The 20,225-nt window shown below is 33.4% G+C and overlaps 2 protein-coding genes across 4 annotated transcripts; one reads left to right on the forward strand and one right to left on the reverse strand.

Moving 5' to 3' along the window:
* Window positions 1-1,892: 1,892 nt before the first annotated feature.
* Window positions 1,893-5,177, reverse strand: LOC133305374 (uncharacterized). Of its 3 annotated transcripts, none has more exons than XM_061505579.1 (8): window positions 4,966-5,175; window positions 4,611-4,866; window positions 4,449-4,513; window positions 4,264-4,328; window positions 3,745-3,831; window positions 3,538-3,668; window positions 2,977-3,082; window positions 1,893-2,373 (listed from the first exon to the last, which is right to left on the reverse strand). In XM_061505579.1, exons 1-8 carry the CDS (start codon window positions 5,127-5,129, stop codon window positions 2,123-2,125), a joined length of 1,125 nt encoding a protein of 374 aa, XP_061361563.1. In that variant the 5' UTR covers window positions 5,130-5,175; the 3' UTR covers window positions 1,893-2,122. The 3 variants fall into 3 exon arrangements, with proteins under 3 accessions (XP_061361563.1, XP_061361564.1, XP_061361565.1); XM_061505580.1 differs by having other exon boundaries at window positions 2,205-2,366; window positions 4,966-5,177; XM_061505581.1 differs by lacking the exon at window positions 1,893-2,373 and having other exon boundaries at window positions 3,557-3,668; window positions 4,966-5,177.
* A 4,840-nt stretch (window positions 5,178-10,017) lies between these two features.
* Window positions 10,018-19,172, forward strand: LOC133305407 (enhanced ethylene response protein 5). The gene is made up of 12 exons (XM_061505625.1): window positions 10,018-10,404; window positions 10,479-10,572; window positions 10,699-10,788; window positions 11,521-11,586; window positions 11,808-11,897; window positions 12,207-12,263; window positions 16,447-16,508; window positions 17,446-17,533; window positions 18,127-18,203; window positions 18,296-18,370; window positions 18,483-18,588; window positions 18,714-19,172. Exons 1-12 carry the CDS (start codon window positions 10,100-10,102, stop codon window positions 18,843-18,845), a joined length of 1,242 nt encoding a protein of 413 aa, XP_061361609.1. The 5' UTR covers window positions 10,018-10,099; the 3' UTR covers window positions 18,846-19,172.
* The last annotated feature ends 1,053 nt before the right edge of the window (window positions 19,173-20,225 follow it).

Raw genomic sequence — 20,225 nt, forward strand, 5'->3', positions numbered from 1 at the left:
GAATCTTTTTAATTTACCTCTTAGTTTAATTTTTGTTTGCCTTTTTTATTATTATTATAGATAGCATATTTTTAATTTTTAATTTTGCAATGTAGTTTTTTTTGTATACTGCAATGTAATCTAAGGAGGGTTATTCTTATTTATAATTAATTTAAACACTATTAAATTTAATGACTATCAATCAATTTTTATTGTCCTAATTTTTTTACCCTTTCATTTTCTCTCACATTCACCTTCTCTCTAGGTCTTCCAATTGAGGATAGGGAATCACATGTCGATTTTCAGGGAAAATTGGATTGAGAAAGTGAAAGTGAACAGAAGGTGGGTTTCAAAACTTGAAAGGGATTAGGGGAGTGATTTCATTTTTACCAAAAAACGAAATAAATTTTGGAGAGATGGAAGGCTTCTTGTAGAGCATCAAGCAAGCAGGAACTGGAAAAACGTGGTACATGGTCGGTGTTTATGGCTAGAACTTGCGCATTTGCGGTTGAAGTCTGAAAAAGAAAATAAAAAAAATAAAAGAGTTTTTATTGGAATTCAGCTATTTATTATTTTGCTTGTACGATGAAAACCACAATTCATTTCTGTAACACAAATTATGATGATGTTTCTTCCAAAAAAATCTGGGAAATTCATGATGCTATATTGCTCATAAAATAAAAACAAAAATGCCGTTGTAATCCAAAATGTCGTTCACAACTTCATCACGTGCAACTGTGAAGCACCGACACTTCAAAAATCCTACGTGTCGTGTCCGACACTCACTGACACTTTTCGACACTCAAATACTCGTTGCAAAGACTCAAAAAAGATTCAAAGGTTACATTGCATTGTATTTTGTGTTCCAACTATTAGATTCGTTAAATTACGATTATGATTTTATAGAGTTTAATATAAATATTTGGGATATTTTATGTTTCTTTGCAAAATTGATGGGTATTATAAGTTTAGATTTATTTTTTTGTTAAGTTATAGAATATAAATATAATATACACTACATAAAGTAAAAATATTATATAATATCAAAACGTGTCCTAACGTGTCAAAATTTAATATTTTTTAGAATTAACGTGTCGAAGTGTCGTATCCCGTGTCGAAGTGTCGGTATCGGTGCAACATAGACGTGCAATTGGAAGATCTCGATGGAAAGAGGATTGTCACATAAGGTGAAGGTGAAAGAATGAAAGGGTAAAATATTAGCATTATAATTTAATTTTAATTTAACAATAATTAAATTGGTTGTAAAGGTGATAAACTTCCTTAGTGGTAAGTATAACTCTCCCCTTGTAATTTTAGTTAAAATTTCAAGTGTTATATAATTTCTTTTTATAAATAACTTGGAGATATCCTAACACAACCTCCTCCTGTCACCTTATTTTTAGAGTACGGTCCTTAAGGTCAGTTTCTGATTGAAACAAAAAATGCATTGGACCAATATCATATCATCGAAAATCAAAACAAATTCTTGAGCATTCAGTTGCCAACTAAGCTACTCTTGGGATTCGTGTTACTATGACTTTAATTATTTAAAAATTAACATTGCAATATTGATGTGCAAAGTGGTGATGATTTCTGAAATTTAAAAGGGATTTGTAGATTGGCAGAAAAACTAGTAGAAACTAGTAAGCATCTTGTTTATCCATTTGTATATTCATTTATAGGAGAAGAACTTATCATGTTGCAGGATAAGTTATCTCTCTTCTTGCAAAAAAAATAAAAATGGAGAGAGAGTAGAACCAAGAACGATAAAATAAAATATGCGAACCTCACTTCTTATATGTGTTTGCAGGAAAGTTGAATTTTTTCCTATAACATGATACATATATAACCCTTCATTTATTTATGAAATTGGCAATGATTTTACTTGTTATTAGTCCAAAGAAGATTGCTATAAGATTTAGCTGATATAATGTTCTAGACTTCTAGTTGTCAACTGTTACTCAAATTTAAATTACAAACAAAGATATTTCCAAAAAAAAAAATTACAAACAAAGATGGTTTTAATCCCATAAAAAAAGTACAGGATTATATATTCCTCAGAAGAAAGCCACGTATACAAATCAAAAAGTGAAAACGAAGGGCAAACAATATTATGAGGTAAGCAAACTGTAAAAGTATAAAACTACTGTGGAGAAACTCGTCCTAACTCTTTTTCTTTGTTAGATTTATTATTCTTGTTGTTATTATGAGCATCACGTTTTATAACAACTTGCTTCCATAAAAGATTGGCATACTCCGGATGATCAACAAAAGGATTCCGATTATGCTGATAAAGTTTGCATATTCTTTCATTTCTCAGCTTCTCTTCCCTCGAGGGTGGATCAACTTCATTCCATTTTAATAATGTGGAAAGCAGCCCCATTTCCCTGTTTTCTGCAGTAAAGAGATCATATTAATTTCCACTTGAAAGACATAACATAAATTTCAACTTACAACAAAAGTAAGCTACCAAAATCATATGAATCAACTAGAGAATTTAGAAGGACAAGATATAATAATACACAAGCACCATTGTTATTTTCTACTTTCGTACTATTAAATCAAAACCTAATGAAAAAACAGAAGTTATCTGAAGCAAATAGGAGTTGCAATGTACAAAAACTAAACCTCAGAGCAAACTTTACTTTCAAGCTCATGTCCATTTAGACAGTAACAGCATAATCAAAACTAAATCTTTTCTTTAGATAGCGACCGGTGTACAAAACCTTAACGGGCCGGACTAAACCCACCTCTCCGTATCAGATACCAATTTTTAAAGATTCATATATCTATGACTAAATATGAGCTTGAGACTATAAAATCACTATTAAAAGTTAAATATAACATGAGGTGATAAAACTATTCATCTAATAACAAGCAAGATAAATACACTGGAAATTTGACCAACACTTTATGAGGTATGTAAATTCCCCCTTGGGATTTTAAGTCAAAATCCAAATATTATAGTTGAATGATAATTGTAATAGTCCAACCTACCAACACGTGGAGTATCCGAGAGGCGAAGACCTGGACTTCCCCCTGGTTGTTCAAACCCATAACAGACTGCCATGTACATTATTGCCCTTGCGATGTCCCCTCTAACCTGAGGTCAGTTTACACACACACACACACACACATATATATATATATATGTTGGGTGAATCAACAATAAATTAATTATTCAGGTGAAGAGACATCAGTGATAAATTACAAATAGATGTAGTACTGAAATTTCACTATCTATAGAGACTCCTTTTAAAAGCTGATATTGGTTCGCAAGGTACAAGTTCCTTGTGAAAATCAGTTAAAAGGGTTTGAATTAAGTCCTAACATCATAAGCTTAGTATAGTCGAGCAAAATGCTCCAACCCCAGTCCAATACGCCAATAACCAAAATATCTCAGATGATATAATCTGAACGGTGGGCAGGGTAAAATAAAATTAACATATGGCCCAACTACCAAGCCAGATACCATCAAATTTCAAGCATGATCAGCAATCAACTATAAGGGTTTAAAACTGACAATCAAAAACAAAAATGAATGACAGAAAAGATAACCTGCATAGGTGGTGCCCACCTCTCCTTGTCTGTTTCAGTGTCCAAAGCAGCTTCTTTGTTGGCTGGCCTCAAACATTTGGTCGAGCTAGTCATGCATTCACCATAGAACTTGTTTCCCCTTGATGAATTGACTGAGTGAAACTTGTAATAACATCAACTGAAATTGCAACCTTGACTAGTAAAATATTGAGCAGTGATTTTCCTTACCATTTACATCAGCGGGGCGAATGTTGTGTAAATCAGTCAAAGATGGACCATTAGTCAGCCCATAAGAACGAGGCCATAGATGCTCCCCTGTAACAAAACAAAACTTTTACGTAAATTAAGTGAATCTCTCTCTCTGAATATATATTGTGTGTATGTTGTTGGTTGCATAAACTTAACCTTAATACAGCTATAGGAGACCTTAAGCAATATAAAATGATATTCATTTAAGTTCAGGAACTGTCATAGATCAAGTGTTTGAAACAAGTTTCATATACAGTTATACACTAGTTAAAAAGTTAAGGACAAATCTTGCTACTTTGGCATGACCTAAAAAGGGGGCTTGATCAAGCACACGTTTGTTTTTTCATTAAACATACATTTACCCTTTTGTTACAAAAAATATCAACGCGCTACAAAAAGGGCAAGGAGAAACATCTGAGAAACCATAAGAGAATTTAGACTAGAGAGAAACTAACATTAAAATCATGGTAAGTCCAACAAATTGATTAGTTGACTCACTATTCCACCCCGATGGTTTTCCCGATAACCGTTTCGGAACAACTCTTAAGGAGTATATTTCAACTCTGCATATCATGAATCATAAGGTATATAAAAATCAGCTATTATGACAAACAGAAGACATCACTAAATGCCAAATATAAAGCAATAAAAGCCACGATAAGTATCTGGTTATCAATATATACATTCCCGATGAAGCTTCTGGTTGATCAATATCAGCAGCATCAAGAACCTTGAGGGCATCCCACACCTGTTAATTAGATAAGCATTTCACATCTATAGATTTGAAACACCTTACAGAACAGAACTCTTTAGGCAACCAAATCAAGATTTAAATCAAAATTGACCTCTTGGTAGGACAAGGAATGATGTGGGGCAATGATGCTATTCAATTTTCCTTTTAGTGCTTCACCTCTTAATCTTAAATGCTTCTTCACAGGGGAATAGTAATTGCTAATATCCTCACAGGCATAAGCAGAGGGAGCTGGATACTCAGAAGCTGCAGCAACCAGATTCATAGATAGCAAGTAAAACGAGATAAATCTAGAAACCCATCTCCACCCGATATTAAAACACGTTTGCCACGTCTGTCCCCTTGAGGCCCTAAAGAAAAAAAGAAAAAGAAAAGGTTAATAGTAGTTAGCTTCACAATCACAATTCACAACACAAATTTTGTATCTAAATAATTAAGAAGGCACAAACCTCTCATACATATTTTTAGAAATTGGAATCGGCGGTTTTAGACAGTTTGCACGGACAGCCAAATGGCGCCGCCGCCGCCACATCGATGTTTGTCTTGCCGTTATGTGAAGTTCAAGTGTTCCCATTCCCGACAAGTGTATCAACTGACATGTGGCTGTCCTCATATTTGCAAAAGATTTGGTATGAATGAATAAAGGTCCTGCATTCTCAGTATCAGATAAATATAGATAATTTTTTTTTTATACCTTTATTTTATATTTTGCTTTTAAACCCTTAACTTCAGCTTAATTATTTCCAAATTACCATTTAGTAATTATTTTTCAAAATATTATTAATTTGTACCTTAAATGATTTTTTTATTTTTTTTTTCTCCCTTACATCAATTATTTGACTTGCGTAATTAATATGCACATGTTTACGCGACTAACTTAATTAATAGCAATTAATATTATTAAGGCATGAGAATTGAGAAGTAGATGAATGAATGATTAAAATTAAAAGCGAGAAATAAAAACGAAGAGGGTGGTGAGTGGTGAGAATGAATAGGTGCATGTCATCTGAGTAGGCATTAAAGGTGGACCATAAAACGAGATTCACAGAATGTGACAATGGGAGCCGAAGCCGAACCAATATTTGAGGAAAAGGGAAGAAGTGGAAGAGGAAGAGGAAGAGGATTCAAAACCTCATACTGTATTTGAATTATTGGCAGCAAAACGAAGGGTGGGGGACCTCGTGGAATGTGCCAGCATAAGACGCTTGGCACCTCCCATCAACCAACGTGTTATAGGTTTCGGTGCCTTTCTCTTTCGTTAAATGCTTCATCATCATCAACCTTATATCTTATTATTATACCATGATTTGATATCATTATATACCTTGTCTGTGTTTGCGCCAGATCACTTCACAGATGGATTGGTGGCATAAAATTAGAAGAACTTGGACTGCACTCTCCACCCGAATCAAGCTTAGAAAAACTGGTGGGTCCTCTATTCCCTTCTATTATTCTTATTTAATTGTTTCATTTTCAAACATCCATTCATTTATTTTAATTCATTTTATTCATTTTATTATATGTAGCAGCAGGGGTTCCCGGAGGACGAGGCGGAAGTGTGGGTGAATACGGCGGAGATTCTGGCGGAGCTTGTGCCGGTCTACTGAAACTTCGAGATGATGTACAAATGTGCGGGTACAGAGATGTGGAAGTGATGTGGGACATGTTAAGCATAAGCCCGAAGCCAGAGCAAACGGAAGCATCGCGATGCACCACCGCGAAACTTTCCAAACGTAGATCCATTTCGAGGCTTTTCTTTTGGACTAAGTACCATAGTCCATAATTTGATCTACACTTCTTGCAGTGGCTGATTGTATAGGATTGTGAATGTCTTGTACATGCAATATAGTTTAAGGAGAATGAATCTTTATTTCTTTATAGTTTGTAAATAACATAATTAGTTCGAGTCTGAGTTTTCTCTGCACCGCAATTATTGCTGTTTTGGTATTATTATATAATACAAGGAATCTTTCTCCTTGTCCCTCAGTTCACGGATCAGTGAAAGAAGCATCTCTCTGTTAATTCTAAATTAGGTACCACCGCTATAGAGAGGTGTTTGGGCCCACGGTATTTCATTTCATATTCATCTTTTCTGGCTTTATTTTGTCTTTCTTTTTTTCACATTTTCTTTTTACCCTATTTGTGTGTTTGGCACGAAAGTTATTTTTCACCTTGCATGAATTAAAATGTCATATTACAATGCTAATGAAACCATTGGAAAGATTTTGTCCAATCAATGAACAATTTGTGTCACATAAATGCAATCATATCTGATATGCTTTTGTTGCCGGTAGCTCGGTTTTTCTTTTGGACTAACCAGAAATCCATAATTTGACAACAGCTTAGAATAGTTGCAACTTGCACGCATTGCGAACCCAGCTAAAATTTATTGATTTCCTTTGTCACCCTTTACTGAAATTCTGAGAACTCTAAAAGGAAGTTGTGTTTCTTGTTAAGTTCTACCCTATATCAGGGGTATGAGACCCCAGCTAGGCAGGTAACAATAACAATAAGAATAATTTCTCAATCATTTGATACAAAATTTAAAAGTGGGATTTGATTCACTTCCAGACATGCTTTCTTGTGCTTTTAACATACGGCTACAATTGTTGCAAGAAGCCCCTTAAACAATATGTTTTTCTATGTTTTCTGTATTTTCTGTTGATTAATCAATAAATATTCTATACATTATTATTTATCATTAAATATATCAATTTTTTTTTAATAAAAATCAATTATGTATATGCCTTTCTTCTTTATTAGTTTTAAATATAAATAGTACTATAAAAGAGATTTAAAATTATAAAAAAATAATATGCTTAACTAATTAAAATTTGAATTTAATTTAATCACTCTCAATATGATGAATTATAATTTAATTTAAAGGATAAATTATCGAGTTGAAAATTATGATTGTTCTTTTTCATTCTTTTATAACAGTATTTCAAACAAGGATAATAAAATTCATTCCGTGTTGTTCCCTTATTTTATTTTGAATAACTTCATTTTGTGATTATATGGTTTATCACTTAGACCAATTACAAAATTAAAGTATCACGTATATCCATTGTGGTTATAAAAATGTATCTCTTAGATCTCTTGTGATCTTTACATATATACATAAGGAAGCTCATGCACGTGCGCGCACACAAATATATATATATTTAAATGTATCGTATAGACATTTGATTCATGATAAAAATTAATATTTTATTTGAATTAAATTCATTAGATGATACACATTTAAATCTTGTGGTATTATATTTCTATTGTAAACTTAAATTTAAATCAAATATTATATTATTTTATATTATTATAATATTTTAAAAAATCAAAATAAATAATTTTTAATAATAAAATAAATAATTTTTTTTTGGTGTGGATAAATAATTTATTTAACTAATACGTATTTAATTTATCTTGAATAATATTCTCAATTTTAAATATTTTTTTACATAACTAAAATATTTAAGATGATTTTTGAAATAGTTTCAAAATAAATAACTTTAAATATTTTTTAAGTTTAATCATTAATGTAAAAAAAAAAAATTAAGATGATTTTTAAAATAATTTCAAAATAAATAACTTTAAATATTTTTTAAGTTTAATCATTAATAATTAATTTTATTAAAATTTTATTCGATAATATCAAATTTATATAAAATAAAAGTTAGACAAAATATTATATTTATAAGACCATCAGAGTCTAAGTGATATTTTTTTTTTACTATAATGGATGTAAGTCAACATTTGAAATCACAAGAATTAAATGATAAATTTATTTAATTACAATGTGTATGAATAATAAATTTGAAACCGATTACCAAAATAAAAATAAAAATTGAAACCACAAAAGGGTAACTGATAAACTGTTAAACTACAAGGGCTAAAAATTAAAAATTTCCTATATTTTTTTTAGTACTATGTAGTTCCCTTATTAATCTTTGGAACAAAATGAAAGATAATTTTCGTCTATTTATTTCTACGTACTCGTACCCAATATAAGTTAACAATGACTATTCGTGAGGATAAACTAAAAGATTAAATTACTTATGGATAATATAGAAGTATAGTGACTGAGATTTGGGGGCAACAAATATTAATGTTAAAAAATTGAAAGGAATTATTTTGAGAGCATAAATTTCAAGATTTTGGAAAATAAAATTAACTTTTAATATAAAATAAAAAAATTAAATTAAATATTTTAATAATATAAATAACTAAGATTGAAGAAAAATAAATTTGTAAAAAAGTATAAAAGTAATTAATGATTTAAAAAAATAAAATTTCAGAACAAAAAATAAATTTTTTTTGAAGAATATAAATAGTTAAAAATTATGAAAAAATGTTAACATATAATTTTCGTAAAAATAAATAATAATTCCTATTTTTTTTTTTTAAAATATTTATAATGATAACACTGAAATGAATAACAATTAAGTTATAAAAAAGGAGTATAATTAAGTCAAATTAGTGACACTGATGCGTAGGGGTATAAATAAGCTGGGTTGGGCTGGGCTTTGGTCTTCTTGGCCCAAGCCCACGTAAAAAAAAAATTTAGCTTATCAGACCTACTGGCCTATCAAAGTCTTTATTTATAGGGCAAACTCGACTTATTTTTAAAAATAAGAAAGCCCGATATGGCCTTCAGGCCTTGTAGGCCTACCACTGTAGATTAAGCAAAGATAATAAGAAAGTTTCATTCATGAATGCACTAGTACTTCTCATAAGAAAAAAAATAACAAACAAGAAAGAGTCAACATAATACCCCAGTTTTAGAATGTATATCATAGAGGAATAGAGTCAAAGAAATGGGGAAAATAAGAAAAATAAAATTATTGGGTGCTAAAATAAAGTCTACAAGAGAATATCATTCATCTAAAATTTAAAGTTGATATTGATACTTTGTCATGTCAAATAAAATAAATATTATTTTATTTTTAATAAATTAAATAGGCCAGCCTACTTTAAGCTAAACTTGACAAAATTGAGCCTATTTGTTAAAATTTCTTTCTTAAAAAGCTAAGTGCCTATTTGGATCCTCTTATTTTTAAGCTAGGAGCTACTTATAAGCATAAGCAAGGTCAAACAGGTTTTGGAAAAAGCTCTTATAACGAAAAACTCTTTTTTTTATAATGAAGAAAAAGCTGAAAATTAAAAGCTCCAAGGAGGAGCTTTTTTTTAGCTCTTATCTGTTTTTCTTGAATTGTGTGCTTTTTTTTAAATGAAGAGTGATAAAGATAGAGAGAGAGAGATAATTTTCTTGAAATATGTGCTTTTAAGTAATTTTTAAGCTAAATTTTTTATGTAATTTTCAAACAGCTTTTAGCTTCTTTTTTGAAGCTCTTTTTTTAGCTTTAGCTTATAAGTAGCTTCTAGCTTAAAAATAAGAAGATCCAAACAGGCTCTAAGTATACTCTACTTTTATAAAAGACCGCAGTAAACCATACTTAATGTAGGCGGGTTAGGCAGCTTGGCGCATTTACACCGCTGCTGACAGGGGTTTCGAGAGCACTAAGGAAACATAGCACTTTGTTGTTGTAAGTGATCTGAGAGGGAAGAGGAAGAAGGAAGCAATTAGCAATGGCATACATGAGCATGGGGGAAGCCCATAGAAGGATCATCGACTTTCTGAATCGGTTTTCCGACGCTGTTTCTTCCCAAGACGGTGCTTCCTTCAAGTCTCTCTTCGCTATCTCCTCCAATTCGCACTTCCTTCTTTCTCTCGCCGACGCACTCAACCTCTTCCAGGACGCCAATAGACTCATCAACCACTCCGATAACTACTCTCAGTTCTCAGACATCCTTCTTCCTCTTTTCCGATCCCTCCAATACTACAGACAAAACAACTTGCTTGAAGCCTATCACGCTTTTGAAAAAACTGCCAAGTAATTTTCTCTACTATTTTATTATTATTTTAATTGAATTGAATTTCTCGTGTGCTGAAACGGTGGGAGTTCAGTGCGTTTATCCAGGAGTTTCGCAATTGGGATTCCGCATGGGCTCTGGAAGCTTTGTACGTCATCGTTTACGATATTAGGGTTCTTGCTGAGAAGGTATGTAAGATGCTGAATTAATTGAATTTATTTTATTTTATTTTTTTAATTTCTGGAAATTTAGTTGGTTTGTGATATCTTGTTTTATTCAAGTTCAGATTTTTGTGTTGTTCTTTTCGCTTTTAGGCCGATAAAGAGTTGGCTTCAAATGGGAAATCTCCCGAGAAGTTGAAAGGCGCCGGTTCTTTCCTTATGAAAGTTTTTGGCGCCCTTGCGGTATGTAGATATTTCCATAGCACTCTTCTTCTTTCAATCAAACTCATCTTTTGAAATCCAAAGTAATTGTGTTCTGTTAATTCGTATACTGCGTTATCCACACTGTTAAACACTTGCAAAGGATGACTACCTACCTAGATTTAATACTTTCTCTCTCTCTCTCTTTTTTTTAATTTTAATTTTTTTTTTCTTGTTGAAAAGCTCACCAATAATGCTACTGTGTACATATCTTCCTTCATCTTAGATATCAAAATAAGCTGTTTTGTAAGTTTCTTTTTGGAAATATTTAAATGTTTTCCGCAAAAAGTTAATAAGCTTGTCATTGCGTCCTAATGCACTTTCTTCCCCTTTAGAACTAGATGGTGAAAGAGGTCATGGGATTAGAACTCAATAAACACATGAGAGTTAGAAGTAAAGGATGAAAATAAACATAAAAATATTTGTTATGATTAGCTCTGTTTGTTGTCTATAATTTGGCCATTTTTTAACCTATTTGTTCGTGTGATACTCTCAGAAAAGAATTAATTCTGTGTCTACATAGTCTTCTACTTACTTTGGAAGAAAGCCAAATTTTTAATCATATCAATCCTTTCTAAGGAAAGATGTCCACGCCTTGTGTTTTTATTGGATTTGGGCAACATATACTTCTATCTATGCTGCATTAAATGGTTGTGTGCAGTTTTACTATCATAGCTACTCTACTAACTCTTTCATAGCTTGCTTGTATTCCAGGGAAAAGGCTCTAAGCGTGTTGGAGCATTATATGTAACTTGTCAGTTATTCAAGATTTACTTTAAGGTATTTATTTTTCCTTTTGTATCCTTATTGGTGATCCATAGTGCTCTTTTCATAATTTCATTTGTTGATTTGCAATGGCACAAGTCTGAACTTATAGCAATTGGAGTTAATCAAATATATGACTTGTTCACTAGGGTCAGGGAAGGTTGGCTAGGACAGAAATAGCATTACATCTGTGATTAAAATTAGAGTTTGATTTTCATTCTGTGAATGTCTTGCAGCTTGGTACTGTTCACCTTTGCCGCAGTATAATTAGAAGCATTGAAACTGCACGCATATTTGATTTTGAGGAATTTCCTAAAAGAGACAAGGTTAGAATTGGATTAATTTATGGGATTAACGTTTCTCCTGTCACAAGAGATAAAGTTATCTACTATAACCCCAAAATGACATTGTTTTGGGGTTAAATATTAAAAATAAAGGGTATTTTAGTAAAGTTCATGATTCCAAGAGGAATGAATTTTTTTCAAAATACCCTTTATTTTAATCTTTAACCCCAAAATGATGTTGTTTTGGGGCTGCAGGAGATAACTTTATCTCCTGTGATAGGAGAAACGTTTTTCCCTTAATTTATATATGCATATATTTTCTAGATTATTTATCGTTATGATGTGTTTCAGGTCACTTACATGTACTATACCGGTCGTCTCGAAGTTTTCAATGAAAATTTTCCTGCTGTAAGTGATATTAATCTCTTTTAAAATAATCTATGACATGCTTGTGTTTAGAGGTGGCAAAGTGGGCAGCCCGCCCCGCCAACCCGCCTATATATATTTTTTTTAAAAGTTTTTTTTTCTTTCTTTCATTTTCTTCCCTTTTTTATTATTTAATTATAATAAAAAAGTAAAATGAAAAAGAAAAAGCGGGTAGTTAATTGTTGAGACGTGGGTTGTGGCGTGGTGGTGATTGTTGCTGATGAGGTAAGAGGTGAAGACCCATTTGTAATATCTATAGAAATAGCTCTTATCTTGTTGAAGCCTTCCATGTTTGTTCAGGAGCTTCATTCTCACATAGTACCCCCTGTTATTTGGGGGTCTTTTCTTCTCCGCCATTTCATTTAAATTCAAAGCAAAAAACCAAAAGGTAAGACCATAAGAGAGAAAGAAACCAAACTTAGATGTTGAAGGGATGAAAGGTGCAGTTTGAGTAGTTGATAGTGTGCTTTCCCATTCTGGTCTGCGAAGAAGTGGAGACAAAGAAACAGTGTCAGGAGGTGAAAGCACAAAGATTTGTTAGCGTTTCGTTTTTCCAACAAAAATAATCAAATGGGGTTTTGGTTAAATTAATGTGTTCAAAGGAAAATGGTTACAGCTTTTGTTTTTCTCTTACAGGGTCTAGTTGTATTCGAAATTCAGATTATTCCGTGATTATTGAATTGAATGGATATTTTAATAGGAGAAAGAAAAGTGGAACAAAGACAAGCCAAGAAACAGAGAGATGGATTTTGTAAGGTGTAAAAAAAAAAAAAAAGGGTTTGGTGGACTGGTGAGTTGAAAAACTCAAAATGCCCCGCCCCGTTTGGCGGGCCGGCCTGTCGGGCCGAACCCATTCCACTTGTGTTCTAGGCTCTGACACACCTTCTGCAAGTGCTATGCATGCTGGCTTTGTAATTTTCTGCAATGGTACCTTTTGGTTTTTATTCTTTGTGGTTGGTGTTGCCTTCGACCGAAAACTGTATTCCTATATGGTTGCAAGCTAAAATCAATGATCATATTGCTTTTTTATTAAAATAATAATTATATAGGTGATTACCCAGTTTGGTCACATTTTGGTAATTCCCAAAATGTCAATATACATTCAAAATCAAATAAAAAGAAAGGACATAGTAGTAAAGTAACCAAATCCTCATTTCTCACTATTTTCAAATCGTTAACTCTTTGAATAATTAAGTAAAAGAGTTCAAGAGCTGATGGGCCTGAAAGTGAGTGAGTGAGTTAGTTAGGGGGAATCTTCTAGAATATTCTTAGAGGATAGGATAAAAGGAGGGGGAAAGGTGTGGAGTGGGATATGCATGTATTGAGTGAATATTGGGGAATTGAGAATCTCTTAAGAGCCTAGGTGTGTCGATTGTAAGGATGAGCTTGGGAAGGGTTTTTTAGTGTTTGACTAATCTTTGTGTTACGTTGCTATTTTAGTGTCCTTTGGTGTTTGTAAGAGGCTCTGCCTCCATTGATTGACAGCAATAAATAGTGTGAATTTTGGGTTCCATCAATTTGATATTAGAGCGTCTTTGACCCCGGAGGTGCTTTTGGTCCTTACAAAAAAAGAAAAAGAAAATGGAAAACAAAATGAAGAAAGTGGAGAGGCGCACTCAGCTATTGGAAGAGAGGATGAGTGGAGTTGAGGATGCAATTCATCAGCTTCGATAATCGTTTTAGAGTTCCTAAACCGTGTAGATAGAAATGGATCTAACCCACGAGAAGAGGAGAGAAAGAGGAGAGTAGAGCTCAAGGCTTTGAGAAAGGAAATCTGGTCACATATCTATCTTCACACATTCATTGATTTGAGTCATACAACGACCTAAGCATCGAGGATCAAAGAAACAGAAGAAGTAGAAAAAGAAGGAAGCGAAGGAAACAAAGAAGAGAAAGAAGAAGAAGTCAAACGAGACATGGAGGAAGAAGATGCAGAAGGAGCAGAAAAATAGAAGAAAAAGAGAAAGAAGATGAAAAAGAAGCAGAAGAAAGAAACAAAGAGAAAGAAGCAGCAACAGTAGGTGGACGAAAAGGGTTACTATCAAACGGGTCAGCGTTGGGCTCACATACTAGGCTCGCTTTGACAACTCGGACTGGAAATACAAGTGGCGAGGGAGTTGGGGGTGTGGGCTCTGGAACGCGAAGTGCTCAAAGCACTTATACTCGTGGACCAAACCAAGATGGGTTTAATAGACACATTGGGCCGCAGACGAGACCCAGTGAATTAAACCCCACCCTAGGTCAAGCCATAATTGAGAATGGAGAGAGGCAAGGATCCATGCATGGTGGTTCAGTGGGAGGCGGTAGTAATGAAGACAAACGCGGCGCGTGGTACAGATTGCTGAGATGGCAGAGGTGGTGGTGGACGAAGAGGTGGCGCTAGAGTCCTTGATTATAAAGCACATGATTGAGGACAAGATTGAAAATGAATATGGACCTATGGAGTATGAAATTAGTGCTCCTGGTAAGTCTTACACTCGGTGGGCAGCATATATGGCTGTAGGACTTGGTACTGGGGTTCCATGGGTCATGTGCAAACAAGATGATGCTCTTGATCTTGTTATTAACACTTGTAACGACTTGTATTGTGATTATTTCTCTCCAAATAAGGCTTACAAACCAAAAATGTGGACTAGGTGGTTTACTAGAGTTTGGAGGTCCAGTTCCTCATAGACCTATAATGGACATGGCATTTTCAGTTGCAAGGTTTATACAGAAAGGGGGATCATTTGTCAACTATTACATATATCATGGAGCTCTCATTTGAGTATGCATAGCATGGCATGGATTACATCCAGTAGGTCCCTAAAGGGGTGGGGCAAGATTCAGGGGATATGGGTCGCCATCTTAGTTGACTCTAGGGCATTTTTCTAAGCAGTGGAGCAAACCCAGGCTTATACAGTGGAGGAGGGCGACAATCATAAAATGAAGAATCAAGGAGTATGTAAAGGATTGCTACGGCGGCTGCCAGAATTGGAAACCAAACACTTAAAGGGAGATGATTCTATCTTGGGGAATGAATGGTTAGCCATCTTTGGAGAGATTGAGGCTAACTTCAAGTAATGGGACCTAGGTAGAAATTCTCTCACATCACATATCCTTTTTCCTCACCTTGAGGACAAGGTGAGTTTTGGAGTGGGAGTATTGATGGGCCCAAAAGTGAGTGAGTTAGTTAGTTAGTTAGGGGGATTCTTCTAGAATATTCTTAGGGGGTGTTTGGTAGGAGAGTTATTTTTGGGTGCCTAGGAAAGTTGAGATGAGTTTCCTAGTTGACCATGTTTGGTAGGAAGTTTTAAAAAATTTGCTCATCATTCGGATTTGCATAGCAATCTCAGTTTGTGTAAAATTGAAAAAAATTTCCATTTCAAAATACCACCTACAGGGTGGTATTCTCGTTATCCCATCAAACCAAAAAGTAGGAAAAAAAAGCAACGGACACAAATATCCTTTCTCAAAAAACGTGCCAAAAGAAAGCTGAAGGGAGAGAATCTTCTTTGTATTTAGTCAAGGTTAGTTTGGTAATTTCATCCCATTTTCCCATCAATATTTTACCTTCAACCAAACATAGACTCAGGAAATTTAACCCAATTTGTCCGGTAATATTTCGACCTATCAAATAACTTTTTTTAACTTTTCTATCAAACTCACTTTTCCACCATATTCCTAGTAATTGTATTTCCCTGGTAAAAAAAAAAATTCTCCTCTACCAAACGCTCCCTTAGCGGATAGAATAAAAGGAGGGGGAAAGTTGTGGAGTGGGGTATGCATTTATTGATTGAATATTGGGGAATTGAGGATCTCTTAGAGCCCAGGTGTGTTGGTTCTAAGGGTGAGCTTGGAAAGGGTCTTTTAGTGTCTGATTAATCTTTGTGTTATGTTGCTATTTTAGTGTCTATTGGTGTTTGTAAGAGGCTCTGCCTCCATTGATTGACAGCAATAAACAGTGTGAATTTTGGGTTCCATCAAGAGCTAAGCACTACAAAGTGGTATGCTTGTCAGTACTCTTGTTGTTGTCGTTGTTGCCATTATTATTGTCTCATGGGTGTTTCATCTCCAATTTCACCTGAATTATACTTATATAGTTGTGCAACGTCAAAGAACATTGAAAATATACCTCTTAAATTTTATAAAATAATTTATGTAGTTTAAATTTGTATCTTGACAGGCTGATTATAAATTATCATATGCCTTGAAGCATTGCAACCCACAGAGTGAAGCCAATATAAGGTTTGGTTCAGGTGTGCCAACTTTGAACATTGCGTTTGCATGATATGAGTTTTTAGTAGGTTGTATATAATTTGATTGCAACTATACATACGCAGTAAATATGGATTTTTTTATGGACAGGTTAAGACTTGGTTTTAGAGTGTGATTGCTTGGTGCATTCTCCTTGAAATTTTTATGAATACAAACTTTTGCATATATTTTATCTCAGTTAAATACTCTTATTTGTTCTAAGCCAAAAAAGAAAAAATTATCAGTAAGAAAAATGTACCTAGTAGAGGTTGAATAACTTTGACTAAAAAAATTTGGTAGCAGGGTTATGTAATGTTAGAGATGTAATATAAAAACCATTCATGTGCATCTATCTAACAATTTAAGCTTATGGGAGAATTGGTTTATGACATGGTATCAAAGCCTCTATAACCAAGTGGTTTAGAGTGCAATCCACTTTGTCCCTATTCTTCTAATAGAAAGTTAAATTTCCGCACAAGGTAGGTGGGGCTGTGTACTATCCTTACTTTAAGATCAAAGGGCTCTTGCATGAGGCTATACATAAGAGATATAATAATATCATGTTGATCAGCAAGTAAAACATTTTGTTGATCAGTACATGTTATTCTATATGTTAAGCTCCTTATTTATGAACAAGCTCCGGTACCAGATCGGTCTGAAACAACATCTAGACTGGTAGAGATTAAGCCTTTGAATGGGATATATGCGTGAGATGTTTGCCCTGTTAATGGGCTTCAACCCCTTTATAAACCGCAAAATTCAAGTCGGAGCTTCCTACCTTGGTAAGGAGAAGAGGGATCATGTGAAAAGTGAGGGACTTTACAATTGTTCATCTTAATGTTAAAGTAGAGCGAGAAAATAAATCCATATATAACTTCCCTTGTATATTAGTCTAACGATGCATGACTTGTTTTTTTGTTTGACATAGGTTGATTCTTAAACATCTAATTCCAGTGAAGCTTTCAATAGGCATATTACCTAAACATTGGCTCTTGGAGAAGTACAAGCTACTTGAGGTATGTTAGGTGCTTTATTCATATTTGCACTTTTCCTCTCTCTCTCTCTCTCTCTCTCTTGATTAACATGAAGGTTTCTTATCTTATTTTTGTTAATTGCAAACCATTTAGAGGTTTTAGGACCAACTCAGTGATGTTTCCTTGTAAGCAGTAACCTAGTTTACTTAATGACCATGCTGACTACTAAGCTAGTTCAGACAACAGAACAAAATAGATATATAAAAAAAAAATATCTTTGAATAACCACACTTCATAACAGAATAATTTCTCTTCAAAATGCAGTCATTAATGTTTATCATGTTTATGTTGCTACGACCCAATTAGTATCACCTTTTAGAATATCATGGCCCCTATTTTTTGGGTTGCTATTTTGCTATGAAATTTGGTTATGCAAAGGGAAATTTTTAAAGAATACATCTTTCATATTAAGCCCTGGGATGGAATATGCAGTTCCTGTTTATACTGCAGGATAATTTCCCAAAGTATACATGCATCAGCTAGATTGCATTTGGTAGTTGACATTTACAGTATTTTTTACGACTTGATGTGCCTTGTAAGTGTCAATATAAATAATCTTTTTTACTTTTGGACAGTACAGTAATATTGTACAGGCTCTAAGAAGGGGTGATCTTCGACTTCTTCGGTGTGCTCTCCAAGATCATGAGGACCGGTAGAATTACCCATTATTTTTTCATGATGAGGAATTGATGTTGTTCCAAAATTTGTTCTAGAGAGCATAATTGAATTCGGATCTTTTTGTAGGTTCTTGAGGTCAGGTGTATATCTTGTCCTAGAGAAGTTAGAACTTCAAGTGTACCAGAGATTAGTAAAGAAGATGTAAGTATCCAATATCACCCTGCACCATCCCATTACAATGTAGGTTGATGAAAGACTTGTCTATTTACTCAAGTCACTAATTTCTTACTATTGCTTGGTTGTAACTTGGCAGTTACATCATTCAAAAGCAGAAGGACCCAAGCAAGGCTCACCAGGTGAAGTTGGAGGTTATTGTTAAGGCATTGAAATGGCTTGAAATTGACATGGATGTGGATGAGGTAATTTCTTTAACTTCCTCCTCGTTCTTTCCTACTTCCGATTTGTTTTTATCTTTCAAAAATAAATAAGTAGGATATTGCGGTTTACGATGTGTTTTTTGAATTGATATTTGACGGTTTTGCAGGTAGAGTGTATAATGGCCATTCTGATATATAAGAACCTCGTGAAAGGTTACTTTGCCCACAAAAGCAAAGTGGTTGTATTGAGCAAGCAAGACCCTTTCCCTAAATTAAATGGAAAACCTGTCAATTCATAGGGACAACGCCGTTCATGATTCTAAAATTCAGAGGGGCAAGAAAGTGTGGTAATGGTAGGGTAAATTTGCGATATATTTTTCAGCCATAAGTTTATTGCTTCGTTCGAGAATTACCCCAAATGTGTTCTACTCATTAAAACATCATAGCACTATTTCAGTTTTAAAGCAAGCTACTTTATCTTGGCTAACTCTTACAAATTGTATGGTAGTTTAGTTACCTCTTGTAGTGTTGTATGCTGCATAATTGCTATCAGTGGAAGCAAAAGATAGTGACCTCATTGCAACAACCTCTTTTAAGTTATGGCTATTATTATTGTTATTGTCGATGTAGTCGTCTGACGAATTACGTTAAGTTGATTAGTTATTCTTGACCTTGTAGAATAGCTTTATAAAAAAGCATTTGGTAAATAAAAAATTAACATTTATACCAAAGCAAAAGAAAGAAATTGTTTAGAATAAAAGCATGTTATGTAAGTTCGTTATACGTCAAAGTTGGACATACATTTTGATATATATTGTGTTTTTGCTTTCTGCTGGGCTTAATTACATTGAAAAAATCCCTGTTTAGAGGTACTACCCATTTTTGCTTGTCTATAATCTCCGTTTCATTTGAGTTTTGGTAAGAAGTTCTCGGGTCCATTATTTTCTGAAGGTGTACTTTTTCTAGTCTCTATAAATACATGACAAAGATTTTCTGTTTCTAAATTGAGTGACTAAGGGTGTATTTTCCTTTAAATTTTAGTAGGTTAAGATCTTAATACATTTTTAAATTAAATTAATAGTAAATATACATATTCTTATTCACTTCTTAGTTATAAACTTGGAAGTTTTATTTCACATTCATCGCCAAGGTGTTTTGCACTTGTACTTAGGTTATTCGATATTCAAACTCTTTTGTAGAGATATAAGATCCAGAACTGATATATATATATATATATATATATATATATATATATATATATATATATATGGGCTTAATATTTCTGCAGCAGCCGTAGATAGTGTTATCTACAGCTGACACAGAAAAGTGGGCCCCACGACTTTAAAAAAAAAAAACTCAGGATCCGTTGTCGTATCCTAGGATTCGGACGTGTATCCTTGCTTGTTGTAGGTACAGCAGCTGCAGAAATTATTTTGCCTATATATATATATATATATATATATATATAAGGTTGGATACTTTGACACCTTATCTTAGAGCCGTTAGATCAAAAAAGATCAATGATGTTACATATTTACAAATCAGAGTCGTTTATCTTTTTTTATCTAACGACTCTAAGATAAGGTATCAAATTTGAAATTTGACACTAGTGTCAAAGGATCCTGCCTCATATATATATATATATATATATAATATATATATATATATAGATAGAATTC

The sequence above is a fragment of the Gastrolobium bilobum genome, unplaced genomic scaffold (assembly GCF_033153095.1).
Source record: "Gastrolobium bilobum isolate Gb01-03AN ecotype WA unplaced genomic scaffold, APGP_CSIRO_Gbil_v1 utg1221, whole genome shotgun sequence".
In the NCBI taxonomy this organism is placed as follows: Eukaryota; Viridiplantae; Streptophyta; class Magnoliopsida; order Fabales; family Fabaceae; genus Gastrolobium; species Gastrolobium bilobum.